The 18,245-nt window shown below is 33.8% G+C and overlaps 1 protein-coding gene across 1 annotated transcript in view; it reads right to left on the minus strand.

Moving 5' to 3' along the window:
* Window positions 1-18,245, minus strand: part of GPR158 (G protein-coupled receptor 158) — a 506,459-nt gene that overhangs the window by 255,513 nt on the left and 232,701 nt on the right. Inside the window, exon 3 of the mRNA XM_079107813.1 lies at window positions 9,144-9,246. Within this exon, the coding sequence (XP_078963939.1) occupies window positions 9,144-9,246 (103 nt within the window). The remainder of the gene's footprint in view (window positions 1-9,143; window positions 9,247-18,245) is intronic.

Consider the following 18,245-nt stretch of genomic DNA (forward strand, 5'->3'; position numbering starts at 1 on the left):
AACCCAATATTCAATTTCTTTCTTCAGCTAAGAAGAGTTCTGGCTACATTCAAACCAAACACTGTATACTATGATTTCATTACAAATGAAAGAGAAACTTTAACTAAATTGGCAAACTCCCAGATGGGATGATAAGAGACCATTTAGCAACTTGACTCACTTAAACTTGAAATTTACTTACTGCAGTAATTAACTGATTAGCATATTTGAACTGTCAGTTGTTACAACATAACTATGGTACATTGTCATTGTCACATTTTAGCTACATTTGACAAGTCCTTCAGCTCTGTAAAATTTTGTGATCATTTTTAATCAATGAAAATTTGAAAGTATCTCTTGACTCAGTACCAAATCTATGTTCTATTTCCAATAAATCTAAAAGACCTAAACTTATCCCTAACTTTTTTCATAATCATTATTTTATTTTTTCCCCAATTTCCTATTTTTACTAGTTATTCTGTACCATATACATTTTTGTAAGGCACTTTGAAACATTTTTGTAAGAGATATGAGATGAAATAGTACCACAAACTGTGTAGCATTTGATAAAGTAAAAATTCTTGTTCAACTCAACAATTTTTGGAATGGCAGGCACTGGTTTAGTACAATAGATCAATGAGCAAAACAAAAGTCTCTGCTTCGACAGAATTTGTTTAAGTGGGAGAAAATGGACACCTGATATTGTAGTCCACAAAACAGGTAAAAAAGATCATATGTAAAAATTCAAAAGTGTCAAAAGGAAAAATAAGTGAGCTGAATAAACATGCTGGCAGTGGGAGTCACAATTTTGAATAAAGTGGGTAGGGTAGGTCCCATTCTAATGATATTTAAGCAAAAATTTGAAGATGATAATGAAATTAGCCACATTGTCTTGTAAGTGAAGAGAATCCCAGCAAAGGAGGCCAGGATAAAGATACTCAAGTGGGAGCACACCTGGCACATGAAAGGACATGCAGAGACTGGTGAAGTGAAAGCAGAGTGCATGTGGGGGAGGGTAGTAGAAAATAAGGTCAGAAATAACAGGACCAGATTATTCAGGGCACTGTGAACCACTGTAGGAACTTAGATCCTGCTCTTAGAGATTTACAGCAGAATTTTGGGTTGTTTAAGGATTTCTTTGGTTGTGTAGAGAATAAACTACAGAGATCAAGGGTAGGAGCAGTAAGCTATTACAGTAAGCCAGATAAAACCTGATGATGGTCTGGACCACAGTACAGCAGTAAAAACAAAACAAAACAAAACAAAATGGCTGGATTCAGATATAGTTTGAAGGTGGAATCGATAGGAATTTTTGATGGCTATAGCATAAGGCTTTAGCCTGGGTGAGTGATGTTGTCTACTTAGGCTACAGTACAAAAAAGAAAGAGTCAAGGATGACTCTAAGGTGTCTGCATGAACAAGTGACAGAATGAAGTAACCATCAACCAAGATGGGGAGAATGCATGAGGAAAAGGTTTTCTAGAAGATCCTGGAAGACCATGTAAGTTCAATCTTGACATGGCAGTTTAGGGATGTCTACTAGATATCCAAATTATGATGTCAAAAGGCATTTTGATATGCAAATCTGGGGTGGGAGAGAAAGGTCTGTATTGAAAATAAATATTTGAAGGTCAGAGTCATGATAGTGAATAAGATCACCAATGAATGACTACAGACAGTGAAGACACTTACAGGCCTCCAATTTTAATGCTAAACAAAATCTTTAATCATCAAAAACTGTCCCTTGCCCTACCTCATATTTTAAAAGAGGGATTGCATTATTTCTACATAAACTATAAATGTATAAAGTATTAACAGAAAAAGGTATGTTCTCATAATTCAATTGTAATTTGCTATGGTCAAGGTTAAAATTGTTTTCTTGGTCTAGGTCCTGTGAAAAGAGGGCCTTCAATATGGACTAAGACATAGATACCTGATTTGGGAGGTGACACCTAAAAGCATAAGTAAAGGGTCAGAAAGAGTGAGACAGAAAGAAAGGAAGGCAATAAAAGGATACATTATTGACCTGGATATCCCTGTGGTCAATGAGGGTTCAATCCTCCTGGGACCCTTCTAAAAACTGCATAGATTGCCCCTCAGATTTATCTCTCTAAACACACTGACAAATTTCTAGAGACATATGACCTACTCAAAATGAATCAGGAGGACATACACAATTAAACATCAATTTCAAGCAATGAAATAAAAGACGCCATCAAAAGCCTACCAACCAAGAAAAGCCCAGGACCAGACCAAATCTCAGATGAGTTCTATAAGACCTTCAAAGAAGAAATAATACCACTGCTCAACAAATTATTCCATAAAATAGAAAGGAGTGAACTCTTCCAAACTTATTCTATGAGGCTAACATCACCCTGATACCAAAATAAGACAACATACCAAGAAAACTTAAGACCAATATCTCTGATGAACATAGATGCAAAAATTCTCAATAAAATTCTGGCAAATTACATACAAAAACATATTAAAAAGATAGTGCACCATGATCAAGTGGGGTTCATCCAAGGGATAACAGGTTGGTTCAACATACAGAAATCAATAAACATAGTTCATCATATCAATAGACTTAAAGACAAGAATCATGGGATCATCTCAATAGATGCAGAAAAAGCATTTGACAAAACACAGTATCCATTCATGTTCAAAATACTACAGAAATTAGGAACAATGGGAACATAACTCAACATTGTAAAAGCTATATATGCTAAACCCAAGGCCAACATTATTCTAAATGGAGAAAAATTGAAAGCATTCCCTCTCAAAACTGGAACAAGGATACCCTATTTCATCACTTCCATTCAATATAGTCCTGGAAACTCTAGCCAGAGCAATCAGACAGAGAAAAGAAATTAAAGGGATACAAATAGGAAAAGAAGAACTCAAACTATCACTATTTGCCAACAACATGATTCTATATTTAGAAGATGCAAAAAATTCAACCAGAAAACTTCTGGAACTCATAAATGAATTCAGCAAAGTAGTAGGATATAAAATCAACACCCATAAATCATATGCATTTCTGTACATCAGCAATGAATTCTCTGAAAGAGAAATAAGGAAAACTACCTCATTAGCAATAGCCTAAAAAAAAAATACTTGGGAATCAACCTAACACAAGAGGTGAAAGACCTCTACAATGAAAACTAAAGAACACTACAGGAAGAAATTAAACAAGATCACAGAAGATGGAAAGATCTCCCTTGTTCTTGGATAGACAGAATTAATATTGTCAAAATGGCCATATTTCCAAAAGCATTATGCAGACTTAGTGCAATTCCTATTAAAATCCCAATGAAATTCTTCATAGAAATAGAAAAGGCAGAATAGAATCATGATATTCATTTGGAAAAATAAGAGACCCAGTATAGCCAAAGCAATTCTTACAAGAAGAATGAAGCAGGAGGCATAACAATACCAGACCTTAAATTATACTAAAAGCCAATTAACAATAACGACATGTTATTGGCACTAAAACAGATACATAAACCAATGGGGGAATAGACACAGACCCACATAAATACAGTTATCTCATACCAGACAAAGGCACCAAAAACGCATTAGAGAAAAGATAGCCTATTCAAAAAATGGTGCTGAGAAAATTGGAAATCCACATGTAGCAAAATGAAATTAAACCCCTATCTCTCAACCTGCACAAAACTCAACTCAAAGTGGATGAAAGTCTTAGGCACTAGAACACAGACCTTGTGCCTAGTAGAAGAAAAAGTAGGCCCAATTCTCCACTATGTTGATTTAGGAACTGACTTCCTTAACAAGACTCCTAAAGTGCAAGAAATAAAATCAAGAATCAATAAATGGGATGGATTCAAACTAAAAAGCTTCTTCTTAGCTAAGGAAACAATCAATAACATGAAGAGAGAGACTACAGAAAGGGAGAAAATCTTTACCACATGTACCTCAGATAGAGCATTAATCTCCAGAATATATAAAGCACTCATAAAACTTAACACCAGAAAAATAAATAAATAAATGACCCAATGAATAAACAGGCTAAGGAACTGAACAGACACTTCACAGAAGAAGAAATACAATACAAACATAATAATACAATAGTAGGAACGTACCTGAACATTGTAAAGACTATTTATGCTAAGCCCATGGCCAACATCATTCTTAATGGAGAAAAACTGAAACTATTCCCTTTGAAAATGGGAACAAGACAGGGATGTCCTCTTTCACCACTTCTGTTCAACATTGTCCTCAAAATTCTAGCCAGAGCAGTTAGACAGACTAAAGAAATTAAAGGGATACAAATAGGAAAAGACGAACTTAAGTTGTCACTATTTGCTGATGACATGATTCTATATTTAGAGGATCCAAAAAACTACTTCAGAAAACTTCTAGACCTCATCAAGGAGTTCAGCAAAATAGCAGGCTATAAAATCATCACGCATAAATCTAAAGCATTTTTATACACAAGCGATGAAATAGCTGAAAGGGAAATGAGGAAAACAACTCCATTTGCAATAGCCTCAACAAAAATTAAATACTTGGGAATCAATCTAACCAAAGAGGTAAAAGATCTCTACAATGAAAACTTCAAAATATTGAAGATAGAAATTGAGGAAGACCTTAGAAGATGGAAAGATCTCCCATATTCTTGGATAGGAAGAATTAATATTCTCAAAATGGCCATATCCTAAAGTGCTATACACATTCAATGCAATTATAATTAAAATCCCAATGATGTACCTTACAGAAATAGAGCAAGCAATCATGAAATTCATCGAGAAGAATAAGAAACCCAGAATAGCTAAAGCAATCCTTAGCAGGAAGAGTGAAGCAGGGGGTATCGCAATACCAGAACTTCAACTATACTACAAAGCAATAGTAACAAAAACAGCATGGTATTGGCACCAAAATAGACAGGTAGATCAATGGTACAGAATAGAGGACACGGACACAAACCCAAATAAAAACAATTTTCTCATACTAGACAAAGGGGCCAAAAATATGCAATGGAGAAAAGATAGCCTCTTCAACAAATGGTGCTAGGAAAACTGGAAATCCATATGCAACAGAATGAAACTAAACCCCTATCTCTCACCCTGCACAAAACTCAACTCACAATGGATCAAGGACCTCGGAATCAGAACAGAGACCCTGCATCTTATAGAAGAAAAAGTAGGTCCAAATCTTCACCTTGTTGGCTTGGGATCAGACTTCCTTAACAGGACTCCCATAGCCCAAGAAATAAAAGCAAGAATCAACAACTGGGATAGATTCAAACTAAAAAGCTTTCTCTCAGAAAAGGAAACTATCAGTAATGTGAAGGGATAGCCCACAGAGTGGGAGAATATCTTTGCCACTCATACTTCAGATAGAGCACTAATTTCCAGAATCTATAAATATATACAAGTTGAAGTCAATCCAAAAGACAAAAGAAATAAGACCAAAGTGCTGGTAATGTGTCCACAAAAACGAGAAAAGTAGTTTCACTGAAGACAGAAATCATATTAAGATAGATGAATTTGGAGAAGATGAGATTGTTACAAACTTGTACTTCATTGACCTGGAAGGGAACAACCTGGATTTGAAGAGACAGATTTATATCAGTACTTCGTTATTCTGAAATCCTGCTACTTTCCAGATGTCAGATCCTATTAGCTCACTTATAACTTCCAATTTCAAGAGAGATGTCAGGAACAGGGTCTCTGGGCTCTCAGCACAATTTCACATCATGTCATTTGAACACATCCCTGTTGGTCTTTACAAGCCCTTTGTTTACTGTGAGCCTAGATCTAAAATAAAGTTTTTTTAAAATTGCTTCAAATTTTAACAAGATTTTTAACAGTAACATTTACATTTTCTCTTATAGACTTAGTTCCTCCTTCCAAAGGGGATACAAGTTATTAAAGATGTGGAAATGGGTGTCTTTTTTTGCAACTATAAATTAAGTAAATTTAATCCTGTGCAATCTTTCTGTTTTCTATGTCCGAATCTTCCTACTGGCCAACTAATTTCTCCCATTGCCTCTTAATTCCCAAATATTCTTTCTCCCTCTTGCCCTTCTCAATATTTGAGATACAGTACCAATGACCAACGGGGCTTAACAATTATTTCTTTACATGTATCACTGAGGTTTGTTTATATGCATTTGTTTAAATGTTTACAGGTGATTGCTAAGTATTCATTTTTTAACATCATCTACTGAATACTGATTATATGCCATGAACTGTGCTAGCAGTTGTCCACAAGCTATCATATATTTGGGTCTCCAATGCCTTCTTTATATGTGGCCCCAGGACAACATGTGGTCATTCTTTACTTCATAATCATCTCCTCAGGAATGTGTGAAAATAACTGCCCATAAAATTTGACTGATACTGTGATTAAATGGCTTAAAATATTAAAATACAGAGACACATAATATATTGTAAAAATAAATTACAAACATAAAAAAGGATGTTTACACAGTTCTTAGTGGATGATCCTGGTGATTTTCAGCTCATATTCCTGATCAGGTTGCTGTATTCTTTCTTTAGGAAAGGAATGATTAATGTTGAATTTTCATGCAACCTGACAAGGTGATCAGGAAAGATATATTTAGTCAAAGAGCATTTTACTAGGTTCAAATGATAACAAAAGGTAACTTCCTGTTCTGTCGTGGAGGAAGGTCAGTTATGGTTAAATAAGCACTGAGGTCAAAGCTAAATCAAAGCTATTCTCAATTATAGATCATCTTCTGAAAACTGCCTGGTTTTCATGGCTGCAATGTGTACAACTTGAGAGTTAGACTTAAGCAAAAAAGCAGCCTTTATTCTTAGAGAGTACGTCCAGTTTAAAAAAAAAAAAAACCTGACTTTTAAAATAAGGAAGAAAGTAGGAGTGTGCAAATTAAATAAAGATAAGTTGTTAAAGGTTAACCAGTTTCTCCTGGCAGTGTTATAAGCAAATGGTATAGTCATTCTCTAGTTCTACAATATTTAGATGTTTTATTTCAGTCACACAGTGGGAGCTGAGAACAAATGTGGGTAAACCAGATACAAAATACCTTCACAGAACATAAGCTAAAACCTATTCCCTTAATCCTTAGTGTTGAATCATGTTATGTCTTGACCATAAATGTGAAGAATGCTGAAGTAAATCTGATATTGACATGGTTTGGTACACATACATAGAAAAACAACCATCCAGAAAACATATAATCATACCATTATATGTTTCCTATGGCCGCATTATAAATTACCGGAAATTTAGGAGATTAAAATGTTTGTTACTTCCTAGTTTCTGTTTCTATAACTCTGGGCATAATGTAAATGGGTTCTCAGCTGAGAGTCTCACCAAGCGAGATTCAAGATTTTGATTAGGCTACATTCTCAAGGGGAGCTCAGTGTCCTCTTCCACATATATCCAGGCAATCAGAAGAATTCAGTTCCTTGTGATTGTGGAACTGAGGTTCCTCTTTTCTTGCTGACCATCAGTGGGGTTTTGCTGCCCTCCCTAGCCAACAAGGTCCTCTCATGGTAAGATAGCATGCTTCTTCAAAGCTATCAGAAAAACATCTCTTTTTTTCTCCTTCCCTCCCTCCCTTCCTCCCTCCCTTCCTCATGCAACAATTGACTCTTATATGATACAGTATAATCATAAAAGTAACTGTATCATGGCTTCTGCTTTATAACACAGCCCTCAGCAAGGGAGTGTTTATTCCACTGTACTCACAGGTCCCATCCACACTTAAATAGAGGGGATTATGCAGTGTATGTAGAAATGGAAACTGTGAAGCCATCTTAAAATTCTGCAACCACTACTCAGACCAAAAATACATGATTTAAAATACATCTAAAATACATGATTGAGGAGAGAGAAAAATTTTTCTTACTTCCAGAACCTTAGATTAATGAAAATAATCTAAAGACCAAGAATAGTGTTTTCTAAGAGAGAGAAAGCAATCCATTAATAATCCTATACATGCTTGCTAAAATTGACACTCAGGTCTCAGTCTCAGTGTGCCCTTTGAATTATGCCTAGTAGAGATGCATGTTCCTATATATACTAATTATAGGGCCGGCAAAAACTAATGGATAACTATATAAAAGAGATGTATGACCCAGTTTTAGCAACCTCAAAGCCTAACTTTCCATGAAACCATCCCTTTTTTCACTACTACATTCCTCTTTGTTAGTTATTATATCCAATATCTGGCTACAAGCTAATATAACAATATTCCATTTTCTACAGAGAGAATAAAATTCAATATTTAAATTATAACACTTTTGTCTTCTGGATTAGTACTAAAGTAACAAGATGACCATGTTTTGACTCTGCAGTTATCACCTCACTTGGAATGTGAATGGCCTATAAATATGATGGAACATTTTTCTCCTTTGGTTAGGTTACATTATATGGCAAAATGATAGGGCAGGTATTCCCATGATTATATTTTGTTATAGAAAACTCTTAGGAAGGAAGGTGGGGTTCTTCTGGTAGCTTTGAAGAAGTAAGCAGCCACATCATGAGAGGGTCAGATGGCTAGACCTTCATGCAACTTGAAGGAGCAAAGACTTACCCCAAGCAGATATTTAGCCTGGAAATGGGGATCTACCATGGCAAGGAACTTAATTCTTCCAACAATCTGAAAGAATTTTGAATAGTACACTAAGCCTCAGAAAAGTTCCTTTCTCAGGTGACATCTTCATTTTAGCCTAGTGAATCTGAACAGAGGACCCACCTAACCCATGAGTAGGAAACTGAACAATGAAAACTGTGGGAAACAGTCAAATTGTGCTGCTTTAAGCTGCTTACCATTTCGAAACTTTTCATGAGGTATAGAAAACCCATGTAAACAAATTGATAAATAAACTGGCAAAATTAATTTTAGATAATCTCTGTAGTAACACTTCACATAACTAAATCCCAATTGGTTTTGTCCAATAGATACATTATTTCCAGGCTTTTAAAATGTTTCAAAACCTGAAATACACCTAAAAATAAGCACATATTTTTGTGGTACTCTAGAGCACAAATGATAAGCCAAAGCTCAAACTCTTTAAGTAATGAAAGAAAGTCAAATCGATGGGGATTTAACCATATAACTCCAACAAAGTTAAGAGTACATCTGAATTACTAGCCATAGTATATGATATGCATGTACTTACATATGCACAAAAATAAGGGGCACTTACTCTGAAAGTTGTTCACTGAGAAGACTCGCGGATGATAGAATCCTGCTTTGCAAATGCACTGATAGGCTCCAAGTACAAATCCTAGGCCTTTAATTGGCATACACTATGAAAAAGAAAAGACAGCAATATAATTGATCATAGTTTACTTCACAGATATCCATCATTCCAAATGCTAACAGAACTAACACATTTTCCAGACATAAAATATCTCTTTTTTGAACCTTTATTTTAGGTTTGTTTGCCAACAGACATTTTTTTAGAAGTAGCAAATTGAGTTTTCTTTCTAAATATATTTCATTACAGCTGCAGTTGCTATACATCTTTAACTTAGTTGCCACAGGAAGAAATTACTAGTTTTCCCTGATAAGTGGATGATGATACATAATGGGGGTGGGGGGCAGGGGGTAAGAGAGGAATGGAGAAACTTTAGACCACATAGAAGGAAATGAGAGGGAAGAGGGGGAGGGGTATGAAAGTGGAATGAGACAGACATCATTACCCTAAGTACGTGTATAATTACACGAATGGTGTGAATCTACATCATGTACAACCATAGAAATGAAGTTGTACCCCATTTGTGTACAATGAATCAAAATGCAGTCTGTAAAAATATAAAACTAAATAAAAAAGAAAAAAGAAATTACTAGACATAGTTTCTGTTTTTAATGCATCACATATCATCTTACCACTTTAAGAAATATTTACAAAACCCATAAGAATACTTTGTCATTTCATATTGAACATTTCTGTCAAAGTAGGTAGATAGAAATTTAGATATGAAAATTGCTTTTATGAATTAAATGTTAATAAAATTTCATATATGGATCAAAATAACACAAGTTGATGAAATAAAACAAATAAAACTTAAATTGAAGATATAGAAAAGAAAAACACAGATGAATTAATAATTCCAAGGGCCTTGTGCCTAAAATCTATTTCACAGATACAAATTCTACATAGATGTAAAAGATGAAAAACTATAGTAAGCTTTCCAAATATGTCCAATGGACAATAGATATCTCCCCAAAATGTAATCTTATCTTCTTTTACCCAGGTAAAACTGAGGTTAGCATACCTTATTTTTGTTATATTCAATTACAGAAGCAAGGAATAACCACTATTAAAATTGGAATAACATATCAGTAAAATGGGTGTTTCAAGCATTTAATCAACAGTAAAATTTTTTCTCTGCATTTCCCTGCCCAGGTCCAACCCTTTCCTTTCTGCCATTTATAATCTAGTAAAGGAACTCAGAATTTAACATATTTAAAAGTCCCCAAACAGAGGCCCTTGAGAAAAATTTTTAAATAATTTAAATAATAATTTTACAATGTAAGTTCAAAAGATTAGCATCCAGATTAATATATCATGAAAACTCTATCAAATAGAAAAATTTTTGCATACAAGATAATGAGTTAATGCTTATTCTAAAATCAGAAGTGCAGCAAGAAATTTTTTGAAAAAATAACTTTCTAAAGGATCTTCTTGAATATCTTATTTCATTAATACTATTTCTTTTTATCTAACACACACTTATATCCAATTACATCTTATAATTGAAAACATGGTTCTTAACCCAGAGCAAAATAAAATGGCAGATGAATACCTGTCACTTCAACTAAGTTAGCAAGTGTTTACAAAATAACTGCTGTGTGCCTAGAGCATGCCTGCACAACTTAATTGAAATACAGCACATTCTGTTTATAAAGATCTAGTAATAAGAGAAATGCAAATCAAAACCACCCTAAGATTCCATCTCACCCCAATTAGAATGGCGATTATCAAAAATACAAGCAACAGGTGTTGGTGAGGATGTGGGGAGAAAGGTACACTCATACATTGCTGGTGGGGCTGCAAATTAGTGCAGCCACTCTGGAAAGCAGTGTGGAGATTCCTTAGAAAACTTGGAATGGAACCACCATTTGACCCAACTATCCCACTCCTTGGTCTATACCCAAAGGACTTAAAATCAGCATACTACAGAGATACAGCCACATCAATGTTCATAGCTACTCAATTCACAATAGCCAGATTGTGGAACCAACCTAGATGTCCTTCAATTGATGAGTGGATAAAGAAACTGTGGTATATATATACAATGGAATATTACTCTGCCATAAAGAACGATAAAATTATGGCATTTACAGGCAAATGGATGAAATTGGAGACCATCATGCTAAGTGAGATAAGCCAATCTCAAAAATTAAAGGATGAATGATCTCGCTGATAAGTGGATGATGACACATAAGGGGGAGGGTGGGGGGAGTTAGTGTTAGGGTTAGGGTTAGGGTTAGAGTTAGGGAGGGGGACAAGAATGGAGGAAGAAAGGACTGTTTAGAGGGAAAAGAAGGGCAGGAGGGGTGGGGGGAGGGGAAAAAATAATAGAATGAACAAACACCATTATATGTAAATTTATGATTATACAAATGGTATGCCTTTAACCCACGTACAAACAGACAAACAACATGTATCCCACTTGTTTACAATAAATAAAAAAAGAAAAAAAAAAAGATCCAGGTATGCAACAGGTTAAACCATATTTCTGAACTAAAAAAAATAAAAGAGCAAAGTAAATTACAACACTTACTTTGGATAAATACTAATATTATGGAAAAATATAGTATTTGTGGTCAGTCAGAAAAGGCAGATTTGGGTTCTGACTTCATGAATTTCTAACCATGTGAGTTTAGGAATTTAGGCTTATTCTCTTTAACCTCTCTGAGCCTTTTTTTTTAATTTGTAGAAACATTCTTCATAAAGCCATCAAGATGTCCTAATGGGTCAAATACAGGATAGAAGAGGAAGAGAAAAACAAAGGATGTGGCAAGGATGTGCGGAAAAAGGTACACTTATATATTGCTGGTCAGATTGCAAAATGGTGCAACCATAACGGTTTTTACCCTGCATGACCATAAAAATGGAGTTACCATAAACTGATCTGTGAAAGGCTGCAGATAGTATAGATGGGTGTAAAAATTAGAAGTTCGGTTTTGCAAATATTAGGTGTGAAGGCATCTATTTGAAATTTATTTTTTTAATTTTTTATTTGTTCTAATTAGTTGTACATGACAGTAGAATGTATTTATACATTTTAATCATACATAAATGGAGTGTAATTTCTCATTTTCTGATTGTACATATAGTAAGATCACATCAATCATACCATCATATATGTAGGTGAGCAAATACTGTCTGTTTCACTCTACTATCCTTCTTACCCCCATACCCCTTCCCCTTCCTTCGCTCCCCTCTATCTAATATAAAGTAACTCTATTCTTCCCTAGCACCCCCTCACAACACATTGTGAATTAGCATCTGCATATCAGAGAAAACAATCAGCCTTTGGTTTTTTGGGTTTGGCTTATTTTCCTTAGCATGATATTCTCCAACTCGATCCATTTACTAGCAAATGCCATAATTTCATTCTTCTTTAAAGCAGAGTAATATTCCATCATATATATACATATACACACGCATATACATATACATCACACACACACATTTTCTTTATCCATTCATTTGTTGAAGGGCCTCTAGATTGGTTCCATAATTTACCTATTGTGAGTTGAGCTGCTATAAATATTGATGTGACTGCCTCACTGTAGTATGCTGATTTTAAGTCCTTGGGGTATAAACCTAAGAGTGGGATAGCTGGGTCAAATGGTGGTTCCATTCCAAGTTTTCTGAGAAATCTCCATACTGCTTTCCATTATGGTTGCACCATTTTGCATTCTGACTGGCAATATATAAGTGTACCTTTTTCCCTGCATCATTGCCACCATTTATTGTTGCTCATGTTCTTGATAATTGCCATTCTGACTAGAGTGAGATAAAATCTCAGAGTAGCTTTGATTTGCATTTCTCTACTTGCTAGAGGTGTTGAACATTTTTCAAATATCCATATACAGGTATACTAAGAGATACTGAGCCTACATTAGAGTACTTTAAATATTTTGCCTCACTGGAATTTGGAGGTTAATGCTTTCATTAAAATTGCACTAATTTCCTTATGATATGACTCAACACTGCAACAGTGACTCAGTCAACAATTTTAAATGTTTAGGGAAAATCTGAAAGTTTATTGGAATTAAAGAACCTCTCTACTACTAAACTGATTCAAGAGCTGAAATAAAACTGAAGGTTAATAAACAATGTGGTTGATTAGATAAACATTGCCAAATAAAATATCACTTGAAGTTCAAAAAAACTTCCCTAATTTTCTTATGGAAAACATAACAACATAGATTATTCACTACCTTGAACTTTTTGTTTTAATCCTTTTTTTCCCTTAACAATACAATTACAATGCTACGTAAGCACTCTAGCATTGAGCTACACTCCCAGTATTGCTTCATTCTTTTAAAATTATCTTAATCTCAAAGGAAAGAAAAAAGTCTCAGTTAAAAATCAATAAAAGTACATCATCCTTTTATTGTACTCACTCTACCTCTAAGATGATGGGCTTTGCATGGAACCTAATGTCCTGTTGCTTACATACCATTGCCTAGGAATAGAAATTGACCTTGGGCTTATTCTTCTATTAAGGATTATAAATTTAGAGTTAACATTCTAAACGTTCTTGTTCTACCTTCAACTTCCATTACCTAGCTATCAAATTCCTATTACTTCCCAACCAAAATTATACATTTTCAAGATTAGGAAATTAATATAGTCAATCTAGATTTTAAAAATCTCTAAGTATGGTGACTGTTTAACTGTTAACTGTTTCCCCTTTTGAGACTGAGGACCTACTTTTTATAATTCTTTTCCTTTTTGGGGATTAGAATATAAAGAGCCCCAGTTAATACAAAAACTTCAGAATTTTATTCTATCATTTAATATCTTTAGATATTAAATATATCTAATATAGATATTAAATATATCTAATATCGATATTAAATATATTAATTTTAGGTATTTAAGTCTACAAATAAAGTCAAAGGGGGTAAAGATAGAAAAGTAGCACTTCTTTCTCCACAAGAAGAGTTATTACATAAGTAACCTTTAATAAACATTGGACTTTCTATATTAAGAGTTACAGTACCCCCATGAGGTGAGGAAGCTGCATACAAGATTCCTCTTTAATAAACCTTACCAAGCCATCTACAGAGATTTACTTCAGAGAGTTCTTGAGAGTCCATTACCAAATTCAGGTTCCTAGGAGTAGACTAGATCCAAACGAATAAGAGGTGATTGTCAAGAGATTAGAGTAAAATGTATAAATTCCCAGAAAAATATAACTTACCAATTTTCAGCCATATAAAAATGAAAAATCTGAATAGACCTATAACTAGTAAGGAGATTGAATCAGTAGTCAAAAACTTCCCAATAAAAAAGTACCCAGAATCAGATGACTTAACTACAGAATTCTATTAAATGTTTAAAGAATAAATGAAAATTGGTTGTTTCTATACACTAACAATAAATATTGTGAAAGGAAGTTTTAAAAACAATCCCATTTAGAATAACATCAAAAAGAATAAAATAACTGAAATAAAATTAATGAAGGACATGAAGAATTTTGAACTTAAAACTATTAAACATTGCTCAGTAATCAAAAGAGTATAGGACTGGCGTAAAGATAAAATAGTTCAGTGGAATAAAATAAAAATCCAGTAAAAACTTCTCACATATAATGTGATCTTTGACAAGACCACTCAATGGGGATAGGGCCTTCGGTGGCAAATAATGCCTTGGCTCTGCTTTGAGAGAAGACTTATCTAATATTTCACAATCTCCTGTTACATTGAATTTACTGGACCTTATTCAAAAAGCAGATGGCAACACCACAGAGGCATGAAGAAAGATGAAAAGCTTGACACTGCAAAATGAAATAGTTACCAAGTTTTCTAGAATTCAACCACAGCAGCTTTTATTTGTTTTTATTCCTTTGTTAACTTCTGAAGAAATAGTGTAAAATATCAAATCTGCCAATTTTGGAATGGATTTTGGGGGACTTGTTACTAAAAAGATCAATTATTATTAACATCTAGTGGCTTCTTTCCTACTATTGACAAATTTATTAGAGCAAAAGTAAAATACTCAAACAGAAAAAAATCTAAAAGGCCTCCAGGCAATGATAGGGCACCTACCACCCTCATATTTCATCAAAACCAGTACTCGTGATTAACAAATAATGCAGTATTTCACCAGGGAGGAAAGGACTACATTTTATTTCTATTATTCAGTAGCTGCCAAAACCCAGTTTAAAAAGTGGGATCAACTGGGGCAGGGTTGGAGGGTGGAGGAAATATTTTCTTTTTTGATATAGTTCAACTTAAAAAAGAAACTGTTCTATTATTCATTTTTGAAATGTTCCTGTTATAGTCAGTGGAGCCAGCTCTCACAAAATAGGGCTCAAGGATAGCAACACAGCATCTGGCACAGACATATTACAAGTCTGCAAACTTCACACTAACTGATCTAGCAAGATGCTTTATGGGGGATCAAACTGACTCAGGAAAATGTCAGAATTACATGTCACAATGAGCAAGCCCAATTTTTTAGACCCTCCTACAGAAATCATCCCAGAGGCTCAACACATGGAAATTCTAGATATGTTCAATATATTCTAAAAATGAAACACATCTCTCCATTAAAGTATAAACTTACCATGATTCATCAGTGATCTGCTTGGACACCTCATACTCCCTTTGGTCACCTTTCATAAATACTGGGGACACCCCTCTGCATTCTTGACTTAATTTAGCTTTTGCCTACAGAACTCCATTGTACCACATTTGTTATAAAAACAAAGAATAAATTCCTGGTCTGGCTCTCAGAGAGCATACAACCCTTAAGCCCAACAGCAATATCAGAGCTGTTTGACTGTGCTCCATCCCATTTATAACTAAAGCTTCATGTAGACTTTGTTTCCAAGCAGTCAGTCTTTAGATACTTTTCTAAAATAAGTTGTTTTCAAAATACAAAATGCTACAACCTCCAATAATTTTCTATATATGATTCAGAGTGGTCTTATTTTTCTTTTAACTTACTCTTAATTCCATGTAGACTACATGAGAAAGTTCTCATTATGAAAGTTAAAGTAATAAAGTTTAATTCTCTGGTATACACATATTGGAAAACAATTCCGTAGCGTTTAGACAGTTGAAATGAGTATGTCTTACAACCAAGCAAATGCACTCTAAAACAGTCATGATGTCTGTTGATTAAAAAACCATATCAAATTGTAACATAACAATTAATGTAATATTAAAAGCAAGGAAAATACATACATTATAGTTAAGGCATAAGTTTATATGAATCCAGTGAAAACATCAAAAATCAGTATTTTTTGACAAGGAACACTGGGGAAGTCTAAGAATCCAAACAGACAAAGCTGGTAAGAAACAGAGAAGTCTGTAAAGTTTTGGTACTCTCACAGGCCTGAAAGAAATTGGGCTGCTGCAAAAAGACTCAGTCTCAAGGGTACAAAATCCCAGAGAGAAAGTGTAAAGAAATGAGATCAGTTATCAAAAATTTTTGTTGAATTATTAATCTGCCTATGTTGAAAGTTTAAGAAGTTCAGCAGAAGCTGGAGAGAAACACAGTATGAGTTTTCTGCAGCATCATAATGATAAAAACATGAACTGGAGTTTAAGACCTTCCGTGGAAAATAGGCAATATGGTAAAAAAATAATAATAATCTAACATCCATATAATTGGAGACCCAAAGGAGAAGTGGTGAGAGGAGGAATGGAGCAAAAGTGCTATTTCAAAAGGTAATAACTCGTAAGCATATTACACTCATATTCATGAGGCAAACCCTAAGTCAGATTAATACAAGGAAATCAATAACCAAATATAAGATAATAAGACTGTTGGAGATCCAAGGCAAAGAAAATGTTTACAAATTTATATATTTACACACACAACTATATATATACTTATATTGTGTGTGTGTATGATATATATAACTCAAAGGAGCACAGTTCCATACAAATGTTCGACATTTTCAACCTCATTAGTCATCAAAAAATTAAAAAAACCAATACACAATATAAAATAGTCAAATTCATAGAATCAGAGAACAAAATGTAGTTACTAGGGCCTGGAAGTAGAAGGTATGGGGAATTTAGAAATTGGCAAAAGGATACAAATTTTAGTTAGAAGCAATAAATTCAGAACACCTATAGTACAATATGTCATTAACAAACACAGACAATAACAATATATTGTCTACTCAAAAATGGCTGTGAATAGATTTTAGATGTTCTCATCACAAAAATGGCAAGTTAACAAATATTTGTTTGATGTAGTTATACCACGATATATACATATATCAAAACAACATGTTGAACACCATTAATATACATAAATTTTCATAACTAAAATTAAAACACTACATGAAATAGCCAGTACATGCCTACCAAAATGGATAAAATTTAAACTCTCAATTTAAGTGTTAGTGAGAATGTGAAATAAATAGAAACTTCATATAGAACTGATGAGTACATAAACTGATTTTATCTGAAAACAAAATTGGTATATCTACTCAATATGAATATATCCTATTACACAATTACTTCAGTCCTTGATATATTCTCAACTGAAAGATACATGAACATGCCCCAACAAGAATACAAATATAACTGTACTATTAACAATATTCCCAAGCTATGAAAAGGTCAAATGCTCATCTACATCAAAATGAAGATATAAATTATACTACATTCATATAGTAGAACTATACACTATTCATATGGTAGTACTATATTCATATAGTAGAATACCATACACTGAAAATAAACACACTAGTATTATGTATAACAATATGGGTATATCTCCAGGTCACTCGAATAATGTTTAAATTAGTCATATATGCTGCATTATTCTGTTTATATGATGTTTAAAAACAAGAAAATACAATGTATATTTTTTAAAATCAAGACACTGGAGAAATTTAATTGAGGAAATAGGAAGGGGTGCTTGAATAGGGGAAACAAGGCTCTCTGAAGTTCTGGTAAATTTTTTTTCCTTGACATTAGTGGTAATCATGTAGGAGTGTTTGCTTTATGACAATTCATTATGTCATATACTTAATGGTTGTGTTCTTTTATGTAATGTTTTATATTTCAATAAGGACATTTAAAGTGAACTACC

The sequence above is a fragment of the Sciurus vulgaris genome, assembly GCF_902686455.1.
Source record: "Sciurus vulgaris genome assembly, chromosome: 12".
Classification (NCBI taxonomy): Eukaryota; Metazoa; Chordata; class Mammalia; order Rodentia; family Sciuridae; genus Sciurus; species Sciurus vulgaris.